This window comes from Diuraphis noxia, unplaced genomic scaffold (genome assembly GCF_037042655.1).
Source record: "Diuraphis noxia isolate RWA-SAM2 unplaced genomic scaffold, SU_Dnox_SAM2 contig0005, whole genome shotgun sequence".
Classification (NCBI taxonomy): domain Eukaryota; kingdom Metazoa; phylum Arthropoda; class Insecta; order Hemiptera; family Aphididae; genus Diuraphis; species Diuraphis noxia.
The window spans coordinates 16,793,710-16,821,105 of NW_028301715.1; the positions used below are offsets into that span (position 1 = coordinate 16,793,710).

Sequence of the window (27,396 nt, forward strand, 5' to 3'; positions counted from 1 at the left end):
GTCCACTGTAAATCATGTCAGTAATATAACTTTAAGAAATATTTATTATAATTAAAAATCATTAAAATTGTATTTATTTTATTCAGGAATTAAACGAATAAAGAAAAAGAAATTAACCAATATAATAATGTCTGTCTTGTGAAGGAATAATAATTAAAAAACGTAACAACAGTAATTTGGGTAGGTGCACTATATGCCGTAGTGAGCAAGTCATTTAGAAACATGTTTGGCATTCATAGACAGAACAATTAACTGTTCAGCATGTCCTAGAGACAATGAGGATCGGTGATCACTGATCAGTAGGGCAGAGGACTTGTAGCTATAAGCCCCGTATTATTATATTCTGTGGCCCGTTTCACATGGACGCGTATCATACGCGACGTATCGTACGCGCGCGTTTTCAGTTGCCTACATTAGTTAAATGCATACGCGCCACTCCGACGATGACGCGTTTTGCTTGCCAGTATGACGCGTATGAACTTAATCAATGTAAACGAAAAACGCGCGCGTACGATACGTCGCGTATGATACGCGTCCATGTGAAACGGGCCTAATTATACGCAAGCGCTTGTGCACTTGAAAACCCCATAAAATGCACTTAACATTTTTGTATGTGCATTACGAATGTGCATTCCGTACAATTACTGACTGAGACTAAATACTAAAATACTGATTTATTGTCATATCTAGAAACGTTTTATAAATAAATCCTAATCGAATAAAAGCCCGCGTTGTGCGCACAAAGTTGTGTTGGTGATGTCGTAGGTATAGTGTACGACGTTAGATCGTTATCGCTCTTACGAAAAATGTGTGCCCGCGTATAGGTACTCAAAAACCATATTCTACGACAAAAATTAAAAATAAATAAATTTTTACCCAGACCCTTTGACTGTGTCGTTTGAAATAAAAATGTCACAGTGGAAAAATCGATTTCAGTTAAAAATGTCTCAAAAAGTATAAAACAGCGTATAAAAGTGTAAGATATGCCTTAAAAACAAAAAAATACAAAATATGCATTTATATGCACAATAAAATTTCAAAACTAGCTTTGTGAAAGCATGAAATGTATTTGTATCGTACTCTGCTATTTTTGTGACTGTGCAAAACGAACATGCAAAATATGCTTCAAGTCCTCTGCCCTACTAATCAGTAATGACATAACGAGCACAACTAAAAATTCGTTCACTTGGTACACTTGGTTAACCGTTTATTCGGTTTTCACAGGTATACCGGTTATTCGGTTTTAACGGGATACCATTTATACGGTTTTTTACGGTATACCGAAAACATCGTCAGCCCTAGACACAGCACGACTTTTTTTTATTCTGGCATTTCGTTTGAAGCACAGTCCACCTGGCCGCTCCCGCCTCCCGTCAACACTCCTATGGATTTGAGATTGTAAAATTTCAATTTGCTAAGCACCCGTTTTACAATCATGGTTTAAACCTCGGTTATGGTTGAACCACTGAATTTACCGTCCGAATTCCGTGGTTTAACCGGAGTTCAACCAACTGTTGTAATACGGGCCATTGGTAAACCCAAACTTACTGCGTTCCGTACGATTTTTTTTCTTCATAAATCGTAATATTTTCAAATTTTAATTCAGTATTTTTGTGCGTTCCCAAGCCAGCCTAGCTGCAGTGCACACACGTCACGGATTCCGCCAAACCTCGAAAGAGTCGATGTTTTAAGGTAAATTTGTTTTCATATCTCTTTTGGAGAGTTAAAATTTATTTGTTAGACTTTAAATAAATATTATAAAAACATGCTACCAAAGAGTCGTAGACGCTGTATTTTATTTTTAAGATCGAAATACATAAAATACACAAGATCGCCGTGGTCGTTTTTTAGGCCGCTGGTCGTAGAATAATTATAATAATTATGACCTAGGTAGGTGCTTGAAATAGACGTTTTGGTTTAATGTTTAATTAATAGAAATACCCGTTATACTGATGAGTCATAATTCATAATCATAAGACAATAAGAAGTCATAGGAAACCATTAATAAATTAATAATACATAATATTATTGTTATATTATTAAAACATAAAAAAAATTTTCACCAATTGGTGCATACCCCGTGTGCGCTTATGAAAAATATACTTATGAATAGTGTAAGTAATATATATACATACACACATAAGTTCTTATTTCCCTCAATATTTTGCTAATATTATTATTATTTTCATAAAGGAGGTACGTCATACACCTAACTCTAATTTATTGCAATTGCATTCATTATTTATTTTCTAAAACAATAATATTTCAAAATTGTGTATATAATTAATTAGTATAATATTTATAAGTTATCGAAATAAAATAAATACACCAACTTATAGTTAAACAATATTAATTAATTCTCATAGAAACTATTATTAAATTCAAAATAAACCGGTATCCGAGTTCTGGTTGATAACTACTGGTCAGGGCTGGTGAACACTAGTATAAAACTAATAAGTTGAAGGTACTTGAATCAAATATTTAAATTTAAAATTTAAACTGGTTATTTTAGCTATAGATTATCTGTAATTGCTAAAAACGCATAGGTTATAAAATAAATTGTTGAACATTTTACTGACTGTGAATAATTTTCAGATATGGTTTTTGTCAGAGAAAATTTGACAACTAGAAATAAAGTATCATATTCAGCAGCATGAAATGTGTTAACGATGCAGTGTTTCAAAGACAAAACTTTATAGCAGTTATTAACCTGGATGCGGGGTATAAATTTTTCTATTTTTCAGTAAGTTTCCTTTTAATATTGATCAGAATACACATGTCCCGCAATTTTTTAATTAATTGTATTTTAATTACTGGTATAATACTATTCCAGTTATCCCAATTTCAATTAATTCTTTATTTATTTTTCCAATTGCTTTTGAAAACTATTAAACATTTTTCATTTTATATTTTCCATACCAACAACTAGATTTACTTTATTATCAAAAAATATACTGTTGAAGAAAATTGAAGCATTTTTACTGCCTCAAATGATGATAAAATACTTATAAATAAAAAATGAATTTAAAAAAAACACATGAAATCAATTCATTCATTGCTTTGCCCTGACTGAGCGGACTGCTCAGAATCTAAAATGTTTTTTTTTATGGATATTTTTTCAAATACCAAAAATGTTTTTATTTTTAGCATATTAGTTTTGATAAAAGGAGTATTTATGATTGCTGAATTAATTATTTTGACCAACTTTAATCCATTATTATTCTTAAAATTGTAATAACACTAAAATGCAGTAACAGTTTAAGTGCTGCTATCTAGTGAATATTAAGTAAGATAGTTTTATCAATTTTTAGTTAATGGCGTATAGACTTTTGGTTGATATTAATTTCGTCAACTTAAAATGATACATTTTTGGGATAGTCCTTTACTGCATAGTAGGTATCAATTTATTTTGAAAATAATGTGTTTAGTCCATAAGTTTATTTCTCGATAACATTACATTATTATTTTTAAATAGTAATTTTATAGTTTATTATGATTATGTATATTTGTTGGTACAACGATAGAGTTTATAGTTCATATTGTATTAAATCATAACATTAAATGTATATTGTACAATATTAATATTACTAATTTCTAAAGTGTAAGTTTGTCACATTTGTGACTTAATCATATATTGATAAATGCCTAAATTGTTGGCACTTAGCAATCAAGTTATTCATAAAAGGTGCGTTTTTAATAAAAAAAAAAAAGAAGCAAATGAGTAAAATATATTTTATTATTTGAAATCAAATACCTAATATTAATTATTTGTAAACAAAACAATGTCATATACTTGTAATATAAAACATTTTAACATAATAAATTGAAAATCTTCAGAAAAACATAAACAAACCCACATTTATGTAATGGAAAAAATGGCACAAACAATAAAAATAATAATAATGAAATGTTACATGATAAGTACACCACCTGCAGATTCTTGTTTTACAGCACCTAATTCGTCCAAGAGCCCTGGCAAACCTTCTGGGATTCTGCCTTCATCAACTTCGACACACCACGTTCTGTACTGTGAACAAATTTTAATAAACAATATTACAAAACACCAAACAAGACATTCACTGCAATGTTATCAAGTACATTCAATATTAACGGTATAACATAATACGATGCATGTAAAATAACAATAATATACTTTGTCCAGCTCCTGTCGGAGAGCTATGACTGCCTTTTCGCGATCTGTCACCAACTCCTCCAAGTATTGGTAGCGTAATTTTTTTCTTGCCCGACATTCTCGGGCACTTTGTCGGCTCCTCTCTAATATTGTATGAAACAAAAAACAGTCAATAACGAAGACGAATGTTTGGGTTCCACAGGGTTTGAACCTAACCTAGTTTGGCTCTGATATCCACTTTGTCGCTGGACTTCTTTCCAGGCTTGCGTCCTCGTTTGTTAGTCACTGGTGGTGGAGTCGTCGTAGTTGTTTCTTTCACCTCCTGCGCTTGTTCCTGTAGTACAATCGAGCCGTAGTCTCGTTTAATATTATAAGAATATCATTATATCGAAATCGAAGGCTTTCCAACAGTTCCAACGACCCTAGTCGAGAGATAAAACACGCGTATCTTACCACTTTTACGAGATTGTCGAAGTCCCGAGCGTTTATGAATGATTCCTCGAAATCCATATTGCCGTCGAGGTTCGTCGTAAGCCGTCAGTTTTTGAATCGCAAATCGTGTCCAAACTCCAAATCGAAAACCCGCGAATGGCGAATGTCCAATGTTTATAAACAACAAAATCGTGTGACAAATGACAATGATAATCATCGAATGATAAGGAAATATTTTTTCTATTTTGTTTTGAAAACAACAACAATATTATCGTTGCGCCAACTACCGATGTTTCACTAGCGATGTTTGTTACCCCAAAATAAATCGATGTTTCTGAAGTCAACAACTATTATACAAAACCACTGTATTTTTTCTGTTTTTCACACGACCTTTGAGAATTGTAAATAAATAAGAATTAAACACGGGTAAGAGAATGTTACATTTCAATGTTTTTATTGTTTTGCAAGAGCAAAGATTTCCGTTGAAAAACACAATCTTAACTCTCTTAACTGTAAAAATCGAAATTTAAGACAAAAACTATAAATTGATCTCGATTTTCATACGACAAAGAACAGAATATAATTATATTAATATTAATGTTATTTGTGAGCAGTGTTAGTGAGTTGTTATGATGTAAGGTTTATAAATAATAATATTATTATCTATAGACCTTGTTTACCATGTACCTATTACGACAGTTGGCCATAAATCTTAATTGTATATCATAACGCGACTTCTTCGTTGTCGATTTAAATCTTAATAAAATCAATAAACCAATACAATTGTTTATTGTAATTTCTAAGATGAATAACTATAATAAGTAATGTCTATATTATTATTTATCCATTACTCATTAGTAATGAGTCATTACTTATACGCAGCAGCGGATCCAGAGGTCACCCAAAGGGAGGGGGTGAATATTTCAAAATTAAATAAGCTGATTTTATATAATCTGTAATTTATTGGAGACTAAAATTATTTACATTATTTCACCTATAAAATTAAATAAATATGAAATTAATAAACTTCATAAGTTATAATTAATTCCTTATGTGTAATTATTATATAGTAGTACCAAAAAAATAAAAATATCAGTTTTCAGCCCAATTTTATAATATAAAAATAACGTAAAAAATACGGCTCAAGAGGGGGGGGGGAGATCGCCCCATCAACTTCACCCCTCGTATCCGTCACTGCTATACCTAAAATTAGCAAGTTAAGAAAATGTCAGCGCAATAATTGTTTTCTCTATCAGACTCACGTGCCACATGGATCAAATTAATTCTTTCACCTTTTAGATTCTGAACGAAGTGATGAATGTATTGATTTCACAATGATGTGTGTTTTTTTTGTTTTTGTGTCTGTGTACAGCATAACTAGTCGAAATAATGCTTCAATTTCAAACTTTGGGGTGGTTTCTGATGTAAAAGTGAATACCCTTGGTGCATTATATAGGTCAAAAGTTAACATTTTCCAACAGTTTAAAAAAAATCGAGAAAAACAAAAAAAAAATGACAGAAAAACGGGAATTTTTACGCAAAATCAGTTTTCGACCAAATCGATTTTTTTATATGGTTGTAATTCAAAAATTAATCACTGTAAATAATTGAAATTTTCACCGAATGTTTATGTACCTAAGTGTTATCTATATACAGTTTAATTTTCAAAAATTCTTAATTTTTCTGAAAATTTTTTTTTAAAGTGTCGATAAAATTTTTTTTGCCATATCAAAATACTTGAAAATTTAATACAAAGTTCCTCATAAGTTATTCTTATAGTGATTAGAAAATTAGAAAAATACATAGGCACAATTTTTATTTATTAGCATTTGAAGTTCAAATATTGACTTAATACGTAAAATTTACGGCAATTTTCAAATTATCTTAGATATAGAAATTCATAAAAGTTTTTCTTTTTTTTAAATTTTGACAACATACGTAAAAATCACGAAAATTCGCAAATTATTTTAAGCTAGAAATTTATAAAAAATTTTCTTTTTAAATCTAAGATTTGAAAATTTTTAATTATTTATGATATATCCTAGACAGATAAACCGTCTCCGTTCAGAATCGTTTTTTGTATACAATGATACCTATCATTGCATTCAAATTTAACCTACCCTAGTCAGAGGTTCACCCCACCCCCTAATGTACAGCAGAGCGATACTCACTTACCCGCTTTTTTTTTTATATATTTTACAAATGCACATACACAATCTATACATTTTGCACAATAAGCGTATAAGATAAGAGTTATAAAATAAACATGGATTGCTTAAAGAAGAAGCCACCCATTAGTGGCACTTACTAAATTCTTTCACCTAAAATCGTTTTTATGATTTTTGAGTAATCTTAGATTAAAATCATATACTAAAAATAATTATAGTGGATAAAAGTTTTGATGATATGGCATATTGATTTTTATATTTTATTATTATTTGATTTTTAAATAGACTTTCAATTTTTTTTCATTCTAATGATGTTGAAATTGTTTTGAGACAATATTTAGACAAATTTATATGCTGTTTCTTCAAAACTATTATTTTCTTACGATTTTGTATTTTGCGATTTTATTATGAGATTCTTTAAAAGCATAAAAAAAATGATTCTGCGCGGCAAATGCGTTTTGTCTATGTTTCGCGTGGGCCAGAGAAAGACAACAAACCGTGGCGTTGAGCCGCTGACATCCTTTTAAGATAAATTAAGTAAATAAAATTACGTCAGTTAAAATGGTAGGTTAATAATAACTTTGTTGTATTATACTCGACATTCGTAAATAATACTAAGATGAGTAATTTTGGTTCGTATACTCGTAGGTGGGGATGGGGCGCAATTCTAATGAAACATATTTTTTTGAAGTGCTGACATTTTGTAGCCTTTTTTCAGTTTTTTCAGTTAGTTTTGTTGTCATGGGCGATGATCAGTGGCCGCGTTTACGGTTATTTTTTATTTGAATTACCTTAGGTGCATCATAACAACAAAATGAGTTTTTTTCGATTATTTAAGGTATAATTGGTTTTCTCTTTCGTGTAATATATTCTCTCCGTTTCTTATGAATTATTTTGATTTATCCTTATACGCTTTTGAAAATTTCTAAGAATTTTTAATTTTGACCTAACAAATGCACCGACATATTATTCTACATATAACTAGGTAATTGAAAAATAAAATTACAATAGTTGAAAATCGACTGTATTATTTTAACTACTTATGTGTATAGTATCGTGTTTATACGGACTATCAAAAAAGCTTTTTATTAATTTTGATCTGTTTTTCAATTTTTAAGGTATAATAAATAATAAAGTATTCAGAATTTTTTAATTTTTACTCTCTCAAAGTACCGTCTAAATTTACTTTTTTATACCAGAAAAGATTAAAGACGAAAATCAAGTATTTTTCTCGTATAAAAAGTTTCTTCAGACACAAAAAAAACACACGCGTCATCGTAAAAATACTAAGATCATCCTCCACTCTGAATCTAAAAATTAAAATCCAACATTATTTAATAAATTCTAAATTTCTAAATAACGATAAACTCAAAAATTGCGTAACCTTTTAATTTTACCTATAAACGCCTAAGGTAAAACAAAATATTAATTTAAAAAAAAAAGTAAATATTTTTATTCCTATACAAACTATTTCGATGTTTATTATTTTAATGATGGTACTGTCAGCCAATTTACATATTGTGAGTGCATAATATAATGCCACCCGTAAAATATTTTCAACTTGTTTTTAAAATGTTTTCTTTTTATAAACTGTTTATATATATATATATATATTTTTAAATTCAATTTCCGAGGAATTCGTCTCTTTTTGTCTCGTCTCATTTGCGTTCAGTTAAATTATATAATTTGAAGCAAATCTTTTGCAGTAGGCACTACTCGCTTTTATACAGGCGTATATTTATGGTGAATAATAATTGTATATACGATGATATAGTGATATATAGGTATACATTGTAGTACGTACGACGATATGATATTAGAGTCACGTCGAATTCACCAGAGATGTGAATTGTTTTTTCTCTTTCGACTATTATTGTGGTAATGGCGTCGTCGAATATCTGAACGCTGAAGCATATTCGTGCTCGGTGGCACGCGCTCGCGTGTAATCCAATAAGGCGAAGCATAGAGCCGACACCGAATTGTTGCTATCTCGCACACGATCCCAGGAGGGTTATTGAACCTTTGATATCAAATCCCTAGTGGAATTTGTGATGCCGGATGTTGAATGTATATATTAGAGATGATATACTCTCTACATGTATATGCATTGTTATATATGACGGATAGAATAATTCCAATTTTCAGCATTGCGCCAAAACAAGAAACAAAACAAATATGTATGTATATTACCATTTACCATATAATATATATTTTGCACATGGATATGAGATTATCTATACTTTATATAAATTTGCTTGAAGTTTTCTCTCCGACTTATGTAAAACGATTCAACACATTCAGTGCAGTAGATATTTTTATTATTATTATTATTATTATTATTATCATACAGTATATAAGTAGGTTAATACAAAAGAATTGACTTTGGAAGACAGTAATATAAAAGACAAATCACATCCACATGAATATATTTATCGTAAGTATTAAATATAGATACTTGTTTCTATGATGGGTATATATTTTTAAATTTATTCGCACCACATACATCATTATTGGATGGTGGTTTTTATTTGCCTGTTTTTACTATGCGGGAGATATACCTATCAATATCATAACATGTGTACGTGGGGCGAGGTTCGCCATCAAAAACCCGGTTGGTCACTCATTCGGGAAGTATCGGCACCGATTGATGCTTGATCTCAGAACATATTAGTGACTGAGGCATACAAACGAGCCACACCATCTCCCGATATAGGCATTTTGTAACATTTATAAGATCTATAACATATACCTCGAGTGTAGTATGTACATATAATGGGAAAACGCGAGTTGGGTCCCGAGATATTTGATCTCTTAAAAAAAAAACACGAGTTGGGTCCGCGGTATTATTTAATATAATACTCGAATTGGGTCCGCGGTAATATTTGATAATACTCGAATTGGGTCCGCGGTAATATTGTCGGTGCCGGTCGCACACGCCTTCCACTGGAACTGAATATATTGTATATTATTTTAACAAGACGTATACACGATGTATAGATGTGGCCTATAACTTTCTAGTAAATAGTAATAATGTAGTATGTACTATAATAATAATTTTAAGTTTTATGTTTACAACAGTACAGTTTAACTTGGTAAATGTTTATACAAACCAAAATACTCTTGCAATTTATGACTTATAAATATTATGACTCGTTAAAAAAATTAATACAATTTTTTTCTGAGTTAAGTTAATTTTATTTTATATCTTGACTTTAATTTTAATCAATTTTATTCAATTATTTTCATTAACTTGCCCACCTTTGCATAAAATATACCGGGACCCAACTCAAGTGCTCCAAAAAATATACCGGGACCCAACTCATGTACCTCAAAAAGTATACCGGGACCCAACTAAAGTACTCCATAAAGTATACCGGGACCCAACTCGTACTGTTTTTGAAATCTGGGACCCAACTCGAGTTTGTCCCATAAATATATCTACCTGGTTCCTACCTGGTGGCGACTATTGTACATAAAATTATATTGGGTGGTGGTAAACTCTCCCGATTTTTAAAACTAGTGAACTCTCCCGATGGTAAACTCTACCGGGTAAATATTATGTTTACCTGAAAGAAAAGTGTAAACTCTCCCGGGTCAATATTATGTTTACTTGAAAGAAATGTGCAAACTCTCCGGAGTTATTTTAAATGTTATTGCTATACCCTATGAATTAGTTACACTGCAGAGATTGTCAGTGGCGGCTTGAACTTTTTTCACTCGAATCACGTTTAATATTTTTACACCACCCACCCTAAAATATAGTTACTAGTTATTACTTATTTCTGTACGTTATCTTCTGAGTACACATTACGGCTATATATAAATATATTATATTTATTATTTATAATTTAATATTTAAATTACCAACCTGCAAACATGGTCCAGTCTACCTTTTCAAACCATAAGATCCACCCACCCACCCATTAATATTTTTGTGAATCACATGATTCAAATATACTCCCTTCGAGCCGCCACTGGAGATTGTGATTATAATTTTTATTATGAATTGTATTAACGTATTTAATCTGTATTTATCTTGTGTTAACCTGTATTTGCCATTTAAATATTTAATTACCGTTAAAGTATTTTTAATTTAAATATTTAAAACAATATCGACTATAATGGCTCAACCAATTCTAACTGTGTAATACGAATAATACCCCATGCTCCCCAGCTAGCTTAGTAGTACGCTGAAGTAGACCCGTGAGAGTTTACATGTTCTCGTCAGGTAGTATTGGACTAAATCCGGGATAGTTTACCATACTACTGTACAGCAGAGCAACATCCACGACTTACCCACCTTTTTTAAATTTTGTTTCGTTTTGTTTTTTTTTATTAAATGAGATTTTAACATTACATTATGATATCTCGACAATTATGTACATTAGTCTGGAATAAAATAGTTGGTAAAGCTCACACTTTTAAATTCAGAGGCCTGATTGAAGAATAAAATTTAGCGTGTGTTTTATTATGTTAACATTGTCAGACATTTTGTTTTAGAATTAATTTATAGTATAATAAAATAACAAAAACACATGTTATAATTATAACACATAAAAATTCAACTCTCTCTCAAAAAAAAACAAAGATTATTTTCATTAAATATAAGTTAATCATTGAATAATATCGACTGTATGATTTTATTTTGATACATACATATTTTAGTACATTGTTATAAAGATAATAGTACATTTTTTTAAATATTCTATACAGGCCATTTATATTTGAAACATTATCAAATATTCAAATCCCAGAATTGTTTATACGTTTTTTTTTTTTTTATGTAGAAGTATACATGATGTATTATGTTAGGTTTTATTATTGATAAATAATTATTTTCAAGTTATTAAATTCTGAAAATTTTCTCTCATACAGTCGCTCCATTAAGCACTTTTTATTACGATAATTTTCAATGAACATTGGCCATTTTAACGATGTATTAATATAATATATTATTATACAGATAATCAGAAAGCTTAGTTTTTCTAGTTTTAATCTGTTTCATGAAGAATGATATAACATCATTAAACTAATCGAGCATCATATTATGTATAATTATATAGTAGCTACCTACTTGATATCAGGTGTATATTATTATAAATTAATCGTTTTTAAAATAGTGTTAATTAAAAATGAGCTAATTTTATGAAAATTTTCAAGAATATTATGCAGTTATATATATTTAAAATTTTAAACAAATATTTAAATTTTCGTTTTAATATAGATGTTATATGTATAAGAATAGGGTCGTAGTGCCGTACCACCAATATACTTGCAGAGCAAACTATAATATATTCTATATAAATATAAACATACTATATTAATGTTGTATGCTTTTTCACTATTTTTGAAAGTTGGAAAATATTTTAACTGTATGTCGTCATGACAACTAATATAATAACAACAGTTATAAAATTATATAGTTTATTGTAGCCAATAATGTGAAATATAATAAAAAGAATCAAGGATTCAGTATTTATAAATTTATAATATACTTATAGTAGGTATCTACAATAATATGTTCAGATTAATTTTATAACATTAAGTCGAAAAATATAATCAGTGGCAGATTTGCTGTCACAATCATCCATATTATGTATCCTGTACTATATGAAACGTTTGTTTACATATTATAATTTATAATCAAACAGTATGATAAATGATTGAGTATAACGATTACTTATGTCTTATTTTTCATAGTATTTTTTTATAAAATGTTTTTATAGTGCCTAATTAAATTACTCACGGATGTTAAAGTCAATTCTGATCGGTCAACCGATGACATCTCATTCGGATAATACTTTCATTTGCATGTCACTACTCACTGTTTTATGTGTAATCGATTGATCTTAATGGCTTTTTGAATTTAAGTCTTAAACGTTTTCAGTACTTTAACTGAAGTCAATGCTTCAGGTAAATTCGGGTATAGAATTTTAAATATATATCTAGTTATTCTAGTTAATAGTTATAGACACGTCATGTGCCGGAAATTGGATATTTAGACATATACATATAAGTATATTATGAATACCTACTACAGAAAACTACATAAGTTGAGATGATATTCCAAAGACAAGATATTTTATATTTTAATTTATAAATATTATATTCTTTAATCTTTTTATTATAAATGTTTATTTTTATAACATAACAGTCGAACATTCGGTACTTGATTAATGAAGTTGAATAAATAAAAAGACTTATTGTTTTATATATGCATATATAAAACAATAACATGTTATACGACCTCTCTACCTACCGGTTTTATTCTTAAACTTTTGTATATAATAACATCCAAAAATGTAAAAAAAATACCAAAAATTATTATTATTATTTATATATACCTAATAATATATATAATATATAATATAATTATTATTGATTAATACCAAAAATGGTATTAATCTATTAGTATTATATATGTTTAAATCATATTCGCCTCTTAAGGAAAATTAATACCGTTAGAACTTAGATTATTTTCATTTAGAGCCTATATAAAAGAAATCTACGTTATACCTATAATTACAACATGATAACATGGATAATAAATATTATTTTATAGATCACAGAATATTTTATTGGAACACAACTATTGTTAATTTATACCTACAGATTAAATATGCACAGATATCTGTAATATTAACCGTCGGTTACTTTCCAACGACGTGACGGGTCCGTAGTCGTTTTAAAACACTTTACTCTGCAGGCCATCAAATAGTGGCGGATTTAACGGAGAAAATATGAACATTTTCGGACATGGAACTTGACCGCGTGTGGGACTTCCATAATTTATTTTTTTCTTCATCATCAATAAGACAAAAACAGAACGGAAAATGATTCGATCTAATAATTCTACAATGATGTGTCATGCCATACCATTTTGGTGCATCGACCCAGGAAGTAACTATGCCTACTTGCATATATTATGACTCGTTATTTACCTACTCTTTTTTTTTATGTTGATAATATTATATCGTCTATGGTTTTAAATATTATTACAGATGGCAGTTAATGTACAACATAAACAAATACAAACTTAACAATCAAGTAGTATTTATAATGTTTTTTATTTATGTTAGATTATTGTTTTATGCAAGTTTTCTTTCAATAAGAATATTTCACTTAAAATTAAATTTCATATTCGTAAATAAAATTACACTTTTGATCGCGAATTTCGTAGAAAGGTTATTAAATTAATAATTAAAATAAAATAAAATAATTCATTTGTAATTCATTTTTATATAATTAAGGTAATTTAACTTTAAATATTTATTAAGAAACGAAATGTTTGCCCTAACCCTGAGTAATTATTTTATTACAGGGTCCTTTATTATGTTTGCGAACAGCGCCCTTTTCTTTAAGTCCACCATTGTGCATCGGTACGTTTTTTAAATTTTCGTTAGTATCACTTCACAGTGACACATTAATTTATTCATTATTAATATACTAATAGTACCTAAACATATGCTCAACACGATTTTTTTCATGTTATTTATGCTTATAAAATTATTCTATGTAAACATTCAAGCAAAATATTGTTTAAAGAAACATTTGCTTTAAACTTAACGTGATTTTTATTGTTATACCCTTTATATCGTTTACTCCTTATATTATTGAGGCAGTTAAAAATGATATTAAAATATACGTATATACTCTATAGATGTGTTTTTTTAAATTTAATTAAAAACACAGACTTATTGCTATTATCGTGCTACATTTTTTTTTCACAAAATATTTTAAAAAAATCTAAGTTTACTAAATATTTTGAACATAATATGAGTATCTAAATTTAAAACTATATATGGCAGGTTTATTATTTTGTATAGATTGCATTCCATTAAAACGTAGATCATTGTTGTTATGACTTACGTAATTGTGTTATTTTTAGTTATGAAATAAAAATATTATATTATAAGCACAAGTCGAAACTCCTCAATTACTTCACGACATTAAGATTGTCTAGTCCTTCCGACAAGAACATATTTTTGTTGTTCTTGCATATCAACCAGACAGATCTTTGGGTATCAATCATAATATAACTATCCCTCTTTTATTGTATTTAAGTTTTTGATATTACTTATTATATGAAAAAGGTTCTTATTGTTTCAAAAAATCCATATTATTTTGCAGTGTTTTTCAAACATGAAAAACGTTTTATAGTTTAGATATCGAAAAAATAAAAGCGACATTTCACAGCCAAAAATCTCCTTTGTATGTGATGGAAATTTCGTTTCTTAATCATTATGTGGCTATGTACAGACATAACCTTCTCGGTTCTTTGTTGCGTAAAAAAGTTTTTGTTATGTTTTATATATTTTGTTAGATGAATACAACACAATATGTATAGTATAGTTTGAGTTAAATATATCATAATTTGTTTTTATATACTAGTACTTCTTATACACACAATCTATTGTAAATATCTAGTTGATGTGTCATTGTCAGATTGCGATCAAAACGCAATTTCTGAAAGCCTTAAGTCACTCTTAAACACACAACTTTTACAATTCATATTATATGGTAGTTTATTTACAATAATATATCATGAATATTACACAGGATTTTATTTTTCTGTTGTAGGGGTGCATTTTTTTCCACTTAGGTGTACTACAAACATGTAAGGTTATTTTACCCTCGCAGCTTTACGAAATAATACAAATATAATATTATACCTATAGTATTCATGGGCCCTGGTATTCAATGCGTATTATCGTCAATTATAATTTATAATCAATGGTGGTGTTACGCACGATTATATTGTGTTATATGTATGTATAACCTATGCATTTTGAGTGAATATTAATGATTTTCAATTTAAGCAAAACGATGTCGATATGCAGTTTGCTGTGCAGTGTGACAAGTTCTTGCAAATTGTTATTATGGTGGTTAACTTGATGGTAATGTATTATATTGTCAGACGCGAACGTTATTTTTGTTAATCTCATTTCCGCCCACTCGCCGATTACCTATAGTCTATACCACTCTTGTCTCTTCCCATATTTTGTACTTGACACGAGCGTCAGTCTTTGAATTCGTAACATTCGATAAACATAATATTCTCATTAGAACATGGCATTAAAACCATACCATTAGATAGAATTCCGTCGACGGTAGTTGTCGGCATTGTTTTGGCTTAAATCAGATTTCCGAACAATATAAAGGAGCTACGTGACATATTTGGAGCCTGCAGTGCTTCTTTTATAATTATCATCAAAATAGAGTTCACAGAAAGTAGAACACCATTACAAATAATGATTACACATGGTTTTTAATATTTTTTTTAGTTTGTAGATAAAACAGTAAAAAATTGTTTTTATCCGGGCGGCCACGGCGGTTCTTATCTCTACGGCAAATATTGGTATATTATCCTCACAGAACACTCTGCCTCCGTATAATATGATAAGATTCTTAAGATTAATATTTGTTACCTATTGGCTAACTGAATTAATATTATTTTTATTTTTTTAATAGGCCTGAATTTGCAATACATGGAAACACTGACAAGGTCATTTCTAAAAATAACATTGATTCCAATACAAATTATTATGGCGTTTGCTGGCTTGCTGTATAGGGTAAAATGTTTTCAAATATTATTTTATGAATTTTATCACATAGGTGTGTGTAATTAAAACTTGAAAGTATAATAATTTAAAATACCTACCCGGAATGCGAGGTGTATAATTCTTTATAATCATATGAAAAATTCTGATTACCATGCATTGAATTATTTATAGTTTTTACGTAATATTAATAAATTATTATAAATATCAGGCAGGTCCTAATTATTTGCAACATTTCGGAATCCATGCTTAATTTATACTGCATATACGGAAATTGTATTCTCGCTAATGTCTTCTATACTCCATTCCAAATAAGAATGACCACTTTCGCGCATGCATACTGAGCCGCCGGAACGTTCAGACCCCCTACAAACAGTGCCAGATGTCTGTGATTGGTCGGCGTTCGTCGGTGACCGACGGTACTTCTCGTTGACGGCGGCCGCCGCCGTGTATACAGATTGATTGACTTTTCCTCGTTTATTCCTTTTCATTGGTGATGGACCGGCTGCTCCAATTTCCTCGTCGTTGCTACTATCCATATTGAATTTTAATAAAAATTGGAAAAAAAAATAACGAAATTACCACAGAACAAAATGTACGCGTACGCGGAGTGTGGTGAAAACGTTGTGACAATACAACTCACTACGTATACACCGTGGTGTTTCGCGACGGTCGACACCAGCGCGCCTAGTCGGTAACGTTTTTAGGAGGGGATGCGCGGCGGCGACTGGTTTTTGTCGGTTGAGTGGTCAAACTTAAATGGAATAGAGTATAGCTACGATGTATTTACATAATACTTATACACTATACAGAATGTAGCAGGTCTCATTGACTAATGGTGGTAGTATGCATCACGTGATCATGTTAAGTAATGAATCAAAAATATATGTATCTATTATTGATTACCTACTTTTTAACGATAGCAAAACACTGATTAGCAAGAAATAAATTTGAGTTTTAGCAGACTTTGAAAATTTTCTAAAAATCAATGACGTTATCAAATTAAAAGTTTTAAACCCCAAAATTATTTTTAAATCCTTATTTATAAAATGGTATCTTGCATTATAAGAAAAAAATTTGATATAAAATTTAAATTACTTATTTAATTTTTGTAGTAAAAAAATAAAATAAAAAATAACATAAAAATTATAGCGCAGAGCCCTAGAAATCATTATATAAAAATATTGAATTGAAAAATTTTTTTGCATAAGACAAATAGACCTGTTACACCTGTATATAATTTTATGTTATATTTTTTATATTTTAATATTATTGTATACATAATAATTTAACAATGCAATTAAACAAAACAACAAATTTCGGGAAATACCTACTCATATTTCCTAGTAGCTGGTATATTATTTAATTTTTGTTTTGTAAACCGTAGTGCACATTTGTACATTTGTGGTGTACATTCTTTGTCATGGTGCACATAAAAATAGGGTCTTTTTATTAAATGAATTTAATTTTAATTGTTTAGTTTATTATTTTGATTATGTATTATTTAATATTTGGTATACGCCGTATATTTTTATAATCATTTATAGAATTTAAATAATCGTTAATTTATTTATAGGGTTTTTTTTATTACATGACATTCTTTTGTGATCGAATAATAATAAATATTTTCGATATTTTAATTGAATATCTCAAACTTATTAGATTTTAAAAACAAAAATCTATATTATATTTATTATGCGTTGTTTTTGACCATGTGGACGGTGACATCATATTATAAATATAGTTTGAATGAATTGTTAATAGCCAGCTGGACTTATGTTATGAGAATAATTTTAAATTATTAATATTTTTACAATATCAATTGTATTAAATTATATTAAATTTTCATTTGTAAATTTATGATGTACTCTATATTATTTAAGATCTATAATGTCTTATGAATATCTTATATTTATCGAAAAATATCCTTTTTGCTAAAGTGTTCTTTCAGTATTTAATCTATTCTTTGTGATGGATTAATGTACTATACATCCACTATTCGGTTTCGTGAAAATCATGTTTTGTATTAAGCTATGCAAATTTATTTAATGCACACAGGACAATCAAATGTGTCATCTGTCATTTCCCGTGTACAGTTCAATTTTTTGGGAACTTGAACAGTATCTTTTTTCTTTTATCTATTCCGTTTTTATGAGATTCAATATATCATGTTATGATTGTTCAAAGAAAAAGTATTTTTATTTAGAAATCTTTTCATAAATGATTTGCTAGCATGTTTTATATTCATTTTTGTATATATTTAATGAATAAGTCAGACAGAAGTAATATATTATATACTTTTGTTATTTTATAATTTTAAGTAGGTATATAGTGGTATATTTGAAATTTAACAGTGCTCGTCACTGTCCATATTTGATAAATAATAATATTTGGAAGCCTTTAAAGAACTCAAGACTAATTGCTAATAAATCTTGATTTCAGTTATTTTAATGTTTGTTATTTTAACAGTGTTTCTTTTTAATATTAAATAACAATAATGAAAAATTTTACAAAAAAAAAAAAGTTAACGGAGAAACTTCAGAGATGCAACACGATCAATTTCCCAATGTGATTGAAAATACTAGTTTGCTGTAAAGTTTGGAATATTTACTATTGTAAAGAAAAATATACCAAGTTTATCTTATTACATATAATTAAATGTATTTGTGATTTTTATTGCCTAAAAGTTTTAGGCAATAAAAATCACTCACTATTTAATTTAATTAAAAAATAAACACTATATTACATAAATATGTGTGAATATAAATGTGAAAAACAAATATCAATATATGTTACAATGACGGAGAAAACGCGGAATATCTCGCGGAGAATGTGGCGGTGTGTAATTCACGGTGTGTCGCGTAGTGTATTCACCGTGTGCTGCGGAGGGTACTCTCGGACTGACTTACTGAGCATCTGACCCGTCGGTATATATATGCGTCGATTGTTCTAGAACTTTTTCGAAATTACCCTCACGAGATAATTATCGTATATTCTAGAACATGGGATTTCCCATTATTCACTGACAATATTGTAAACAACTTGGACGACTCGTGGTGCGTTGTTTACGTCGCCACATCACTCCCCTACCAGTGACGGAGTCAAATAGATCCTACTTGCAGATGGTCTGGAAAATGAACTCTTCTTCCGGAACGTTTCCTTTGATCCTCCTTTGAAATGGTAATGGGTGTATAGGTGTCTGGACCTTTCTCAAAATATCCTCCTTAGAATCGTCGTCTACTATGATGGAGGCTGGTTTAAGTCTATCAATAGTTACTCTAATTTCCTTCTTCTTCATATCGATGACAAAAGTCTTTTTATTTCTGCTTATGACTCTATAGGGACCACCATAGGGCATTTGTATTCCGGTTTTGGGTCCATCATGTCGAATAAATACGTACTCTGTAGTTGCGAGATCCTTGAAAACAAAGTTTTTCTTCTCGCCATGTCGCGTACCATTGACTGGTCGGATCTGCTGAATATGATTTCGAAGGTCTTTGATAAACTCAGCTGCATCATCGAACTTGGTGGCATTATTATCTGACGTGAGGAATTCACCAGGAAGTCTGAGTGGCTCTCCATAGACTAATTCTGCCGATGTGGATTTAAGATCGTCACGCCAAGCTGCTCGGATTCCCAATAAGATTGTCGTAAGAGTTTCTGTCCATCGGTTATTCTGATGACACTTAATAGCGGCTTTAAGCTGCCGATGGCTTCGTTCCACCATGCCATTTGCTGAGGGATGATAGGCCGTAGTTCTAAGATGGTTCGTACCAGTCAAGTGATTAAGTTGTTTGAAAAGGCATGACTCAAATTGTCTTCCTTGGTCTGTTGTGATACGAAGAGGAATACCAAATCTTGCAATCCAATGCATGTAGAAAACTCGTGCAACAGTTTCCGCTTCTTGATCTTCCAATGGAATTACCTCAGGCCATCGAGTAAATCTATCGATACACGTGATACCTAATATCCGTGGTGAATTGTGAAATAAAGTTCAAATGTCTGAATTGTCGTGGTGTGCATTTATCTGGTTTCTGTTGAAATGCAAAAGTGATGGGTTTGTGATCGGTATATATAACAAACTCACGTCCCTCCACCATATGCCGAAAATGTTTAACAGCAAGATAGATTGCAAGAAGTTCTCGATCGCAAGTTCCGTATTTTGTCTCAGCCACTGTGAGCTTCTTAGAAAAGAAGGCGAAAGGTTGCCATTCTTCATTGATGAACTGTTGAAGAGTTGCGCCAACCGCGGTGTTTGAAGCATCGCTTACAATAGCCAGTCGAGCATTGTCGCATGGATGTGCGAGAAGCGTAGCTGTGGCGAGTTCCTCCTTGCATTTTTCAAACGCCGTAATAGCCTCTGGTGACCAGTTAATAGGTGCTTTACCTTTTAGATTAGGTACTAAGAGATCACTTAGTGGTGATTGTGCATCTGAAGCTCTAGGTATAAAACGACGATAGAAGTTTAACATACCTAAGAACTGTCGAAGATCCTTAGCTGACGATGGCCTCTTGAAGCTCAATATATCAGAGACTCTATCAGGTAGAGGACGTGTTCCTTTCTTAGAAATCATGTAACCCAAAAACTTTACTTCTGATTGTCCAAAAACGCATTTTTTTGGATTAAGAACCAGAGAGTATTCGCGTAGCCGTTCGAAAATGATTTGTAAATGTTAAATGTGGTCTTCCTCAGAAACTGATGACACCAGAATGTCGTCAATGTAGCAGAAACAGAAATCAAGTCCACGAAGTACTTCGCCAATAAATCGTTGAAACGATTGTGCTGCATTTCGAAGTCCAAAAGACATAAAGAGAAATTCGTAAAGTCCAAATGGTGTCACGATTGCGGTTTTAGGGATATCTTCTTCAGCTACAGGAATTTGATTATAAACTCGGACTAAGTCGTTTGTTGAAAAAATTGTTTTACCATGGAGAAAATGTGCAAAGTCCTGAATATGACGAACCGGGTACCGATGTGGAATAGTCCGAGCATTTAGAGCACGGTAATCCTCACAAGGACGCCAGGCATCCGTTGTGTTCTTTGATACCAGATGTAATGGTGATGACCAGGGTCCATGAGACGGTCGAATAATGCCTAATTGAATCATAGCTTCAAACTCTTTTTATGCTGCTTTGAGCTTATCAGATGCTAAGCGTCGTGGTTTACAAGATACTGGTGGTCCTGGTGTCGTCTGAATAAAGTGCTTAGTGCTGTGCTTAATATCTTTAGTCGCTCCAAACGGTCGGGTCATCTCAGGAAATTCACGTAGTAAGCCGTCGTATTCAGTTTCTCCCACGACAACCTTAATAGATGGTATGGATCATTTAGCAGCGTGACCCCGAGCAGTGAGTTGTGTAAGTCCGTCTAAAAGACATTAATTACGCACATCTACCAAAAGATTGTATTGACTTAAGAAGTCAACACCAATAATGGACTTGGATACTTCCGCAATCACAAATCTCCAAGTGAAATCTCGACGAAGTCCGAAGTTTAGACGGAGCGTGATAGTGCCGTAGGTGTTAATAGGCGTACCATTGGCCGCTGATAGGATGTAATCGGTTTTTATTCGATAGCCTGGAACAGCACTACGTGGATAAACACATAAGTAAGCGCCCGTGTCGATGAGAAATTGTGTTTGAGAAGTTCGATCTGTGATGAAGAGACGGCGTGGAAACGGACCAGGCTCACTGGCCGTCATCAGTGATGTCCCGTCCCGTTTCCCGATTTATAGGTACAAGGTTCCTTGCATTTTCGCGATTGTGATCCATAACGCCAATGATACCAACATAATCCATCTACGCCATGAAAAGTACGGCTTCGAATCATCAAATCTTCAAATCTTCAAATCTCGAACAGTAAGTACTTGGTTTTGAGTTCGGATTACGCGAGGGACGAGTATTTATCGCCGCTACTTCACTTCTCAAGGTCGCGATTTCTTGATTAATACTTAAGCTAAGTTGAGAGATCTTAAGATTCAACATGGCTTCAAAAGTATCACTTCTTGAAGTCTCTGCTATTTGAGGTAGAAAAGGACCCGATGCATCAGCGATGTTGTCTGCATGGACAGCGAGATCTTCAAGCTTGCTGTCTTTAACTATTGCTAACGCTACTTGTATACTTTTCGGTAAGCGACCCATCCAGAGTGTCTTCAATAATGTTTCCGGAACGGAAGAGTCAGCTAGGCTTTGGAGGTGGCGTAAAAATTGTGACGGTTTACGGTCTCCAATCTCAACGCGTTCCAAAAGTTGGCGTGTTTTTTCCTCTTGGGAGGCACTAAGACGTCTTATTAATTCCTGTTTAATTTTAGCGTACTTACTGTCCGAGGGCGGCGGTAATGCTCCAACTACATACCCGAATTTCGTACTGTCAACTGTGACTCCCGCGCTGGCGAAACTTCCTTCTACCATAGCAAACCAAAGTTCGGGATCTGACGAAATGAAGTCCGGTATCTTGACTGCCACTCGAGCAACCGTTGCGTCTGTCTCCGCCATCACGTTGAGGTCACCAATTTGTGGGTTTTAGGCAATAAAACTCACAATTTAATTTAATTAAAAAATAAACACTATATTACATAAATATGTGTGAATATAAATGTGAAAAACAAATATCAATATATGTTACAATGACGGAGAAAACGCGGAATATCTCGCGGAGAATGTGGCGGTGTGTAATTCACGGTGTGTCGCGTAGTGTACTCACGGTGTGCTGTGGAGGGTACTCTCGGACTGACTGACTGAGCGTCTGACCCGTCGGTATATATATGCGTCGATTGTTCTAGAACTTTTTCGAAATTACCCTCACGAGATAATTATCGTATATTCTAGAACATGGGATTTCCCATTATTCACTGACAATATTGTAAACAACTTGGACGACTCGTGGTGCGTTGTTTACGTCGCCACATATTTTAAGTATGTATTTATTGTTTTACGCGATACAATTTTAGGCCCTAAGATAATTCAAATTACAGATCAAATAAAAATGGATAGTTTTGAATTTTTGATTATACTATGTAAGCAATAGTACGCCATAACTAAACGTATTATGTGAATTAAGTGAGGTATAAAATTTACTATATTATAACACAATTTTTTGAATAATTTTAAATAATAATATAAGATGAATAAAATGTGTTTTTTATGAACTGCATAATATATATGCAATGTATATTATACATATTATATCATTTTGCATGTTATCCTTAATTAATAATATTATATGCAAATGCAATGCTGGGCAAGTTAATCACATTTTTTAAAATTTGATCGAAAAAAAATTAAGTAGTTTAAAGATTGTTTACTAAATATTTTCTACTCAGTTTTTAAGATCTATAAAAATTAAAGAAACCAACAAAAACCTAGGTCAAGTCAAATTTTATTAGCATATTATAAATATCTATGGTTATTTAAATATTTAAAAAAAATAGTTTAGACTTTAAAATAAAACATGCTCGCTCGTTTGATATCAAAAAAGAGTTATTTTACTATATAAATATTAACTTAACTTTTACTTTTTACCTAATTTGTTTATGCCCAGCGTTGTTAATATGATATATATAAATATAACACTAGTATTTAACAAGATATTATTTAAAATAGCATCAAAATTTTGAATTAAACAGTCTCAATTGTACATAAAAAAATAGCAATTTTGCACTAAGGACAATTCGAGCGGGTACCTTCATTTATAAGCTCCAATATATCACGACATGACGTCTGATTTCTGAATACATAATAATATAAGCCTACGTCGCAGACTGCATATCACAATTTTGTAAATAATATTAATTTAATGTATCTTATCGAAACAAGAAATATCGTCAACATTTTATCGCTTAAAATTTAAAGAAGACTACATTTTTATTTTAAATTTATTCATTTTGCGTCGCGAACGATTAATATTATACGTCCGCAGTCGATGTATAAACCACATAATATCATGTCAAATGCTAGATAGTTAAAAGCCTGTTATTTGTTGCCTTTGATTATACACAAACATAAAATAATAATATTATATCTCGCGAGAAACTTACTTTCTGAAATGTCACTCTCGTATGCATATTTATCATCACAGTAAATTATTATGTTTGACAAGTCAAAACATTTAACTTTAGTCACATCCACTGGCCGATATAAACAGTGGGCGCGATCTATTGTGTATATAGTCTACAAACGACGCCAATTGACCATGTGAAATCTAAATAAAACTTTTTTACGTTAAATAAATTAAGACAGCATTAAACTTATTAATCAACACATTAGTCATTACGATTTTTTCATGTTGTAGAACTAGATTTTTTTAAATAATAGAAATATAAAAATATTTTACCCAAACAAAAAAAAACATGAAAATATAGTATTTTGTTCATAAATTTCTCGTATTTCGTACTAGTTCGTAGGGTGGCATAACTATTAATTTTCTACTCCAATAAAAATGGTAGGGTTGCAATTTCTACCCGCTACCCCGTTATGATGTATTGTTATCAATATTTGTTATTGTATGGTATAAAATAATACTATAGGTCTATAGCATTGCACTGCGATTATACTACATAATAATATGAGCGCTGAGTGTGACTGCAGTCTTCCAATCTCGACACTATATTTGGTACAGCATTTTTCACTGGAGTGACATATTTTTTAGACTGTGGAATGATTCACGCCGCACCTCCATAACTATTATTGAGTGTGCTGAACATGCATTGTGTTTTAGACAGATACCATTTTTCCTCTACGGTTGGTATTATTGTCATAGCAGTTTTTGGGGAAATCTCTAGAACCCGTAGCAGAAAAAAAATTGTGAATAAATTATGTAACCAAATATTTGTTTTAAATTTAAAATAAAATGATCTTTAATTTTTCGCGGATGTCACATTTATAGCTCCGGTCGGAGAATTGTTTTTTCTTATGGCAACGATCCGTATATAAAATTATACGATACCTATATTGTTAGTGTTACACATTTACAATAAAATAAGCTTTCGTGGATAATTTAGATATTATATGTATATCTAACTGGTATCTATATACATAGTTATGTACAGATATAATTGTGTACTTACATTTGTGTAAGAAATGTATTGATTATTATTTAGTTATGCGTGATGGAATCTCGCAGATAATTTCTTAGTACAAAGTATCTTGTCCCACGAGACTCGTGGGATATCTGCGCAAAAATATGCCAACAGTTAAAGTATCTACATAATTTCTAGATTTGTTAAGTTTATTAATAAGCAGTTCGCCATGAAAATTATGTAAAATAATTGAGATAATATACTTTGATCAACATTTTTTTAAATTATAGACTTAATATTAGTTCACGTTAAAATATTAAAATACTAATCATTATTGCATAAGTTAATAAATAGATCAGTTGCATGCGTGTAATAATATATTTATGTGTTATAAAAATTAATTTAGTTTATAACCTTTATAGTTGCTTTGTGAGAAAAAATTAAATCAATGATATTTTATCATTATTTCAGTGTAAATTATTATAAACGGTAAATTAAACTACGTCTACTCGGTAATTAATTACTACCTATGATAGATATAGCAACAATATTCAGAGTACGAAAAAAAAACGTTTCTCGTAAAGAATCGATAATGAGATCAGATAAACAATTTTAGTTAGGTACCTATACGCATGATTATTTGAATGATTTTTTATAGGTACTTAAATAAGACCACATCGCGTACATATTCAGTCAATCGTATTTATCTTTTTGTTAAACTAAATATTATATTGTCCACTTGGTATGCAACTCGACAAGTTTATACGTATAGATAAAACATTGCGTGGTTATTGTTAGCCCTATCACTGTTTCTGAGGATTTGGATTTTTTTATTTTTTTTTAGACAAATTAAAGTTAAGTTTTTTTTTTTAATAACCTCTATCCTTTTATGAATTCGTATTTCCAAACAGATTATTTTTTTGACAATTTGATTTCACTTAACTCAAAATTTTGAACGAGCAGTTATTTGTTTCATTTTTAAGTATTTAAAGTTTTTATGAGTGAAGTGGACTTCTCAAGTGTAACATATTGCCACGACGGTGCCAAAATAATGGTAATGGTAGTCCACGGTCCACACTCAGGCTTGTCTAAACTTTAAATACATATAAGATATCTTTACAAATGATTTATGAACCGCTCTCGTTTGAAATTCAATTTGTAAATAAATCGAAATGTTCTCTAGAAAATATTCTACTTCAGATTATTATAATATTAAAAATACTCCATAATAGTTGGATCAATATACAAACAACTTTAAACAATAACGAAAAAATAGTAAAAATATTTAAATTTTTTTATTAATTATTACCAAACGTTTTATAATGATTTCAATTCATCTAGAAAAAATATTTCTAAAACTGTTTAAAATGTTTGTGATAATAAAGTGTTCACTAATAAAATAATCATCCTGTGTACTCGCGGTGTAACTTGTGCTAAATTAATCTGCAAATAGGTGAGCAAAACAAATAGAAAATAAAACAAAGTACCTGCACAACCGACGAAGTTATAAAACGCAAATCGTGGGAACTTGAATACATTAAACCGTTAGGTAAAGTTACCTATATTTTCATTCGTGGTGTAAGATAAAATAGAGTGATTACTTAACGGTCGAGGAAAAAAACCATTTGAACAGCGCAATTTTCTTAACGGCAGTTTTTATTAACTACATAAAATTTTTGAATAGGTACTATCGTAATAATATAATATATATATATATATATATATATATTTACAGAGTTTTATTTAGATTTAAGCTATAGGGGACTATTTACCTCGTTGGCTAATTTGTTTTTTTTTTAAATTTTCATTGTTATAAATGCCTTAGCCATTTTCTCATAACTCAATTAACTTATATTTTATAATTAATATTATATTTTATATTTTCTAGAAGGGGAAATGGAGAGTTCCAGTCCGGAAGGACAAAGACCTAGTCAGAACTCAGAATCATTTAATGTGAATACCACGTCTAATCATTGCATAGGTACATTTTTAATTTTTACTTTACGCTCAATTATAAATATGCACTTATATTATAATGCTCAAAAAACTTAATGATTTATTTTACACAAATATGTGTTTAAGGTATTAGG

At 30.6% G+C, this 27,396-nt stretch overlaps 1 protein-coding gene, 1 long non-coding RNA gene and 1 pseudogene across 2 annotated transcripts; 1 reads left to right on the forward strand and 2 right to left on the reverse strand.

The window, feature by feature from the left end:
- The first annotated feature begins 1,301 nt into the window (after positions 1-1,301).
- On the forward strand, positions 1,302-27,396 carry LOC149054970 (uncharacterized). The gene is made up of 4 exons (XR_016192154.1): positions 1,302-1,692; positions 2,596-2,743; positions 16,204-16,304; positions 27,195-27,396. It is a non-coding gene; the product is annotated as an uncharacterized LOC149054970 (long non-coding RNA).
- On the reverse strand, positions 3,719-4,843 carry REPTOR-BP (REPTOR-binding partner). The gene is made up of 4 exons (XM_015510186.2): positions 4,586-4,843; positions 4,349-4,466; positions 4,154-4,275; positions 3,719-4,027 (listed from the first exon to the last, which is right to left on the reverse strand). Exons 1-4 carry the CDS (start codon positions 4,640-4,642, stop codon positions 3,911-3,913), a joined length of 414 nt encoding a protein of 137 aa, XP_015365672.1. The 5' UTR covers positions 4,643-4,843; the 3' UTR covers positions 3,719-3,910.
- On the reverse strand, positions 21,991-22,784 carry LOC149054971 (uncharacterized; annotated as a pseudogene).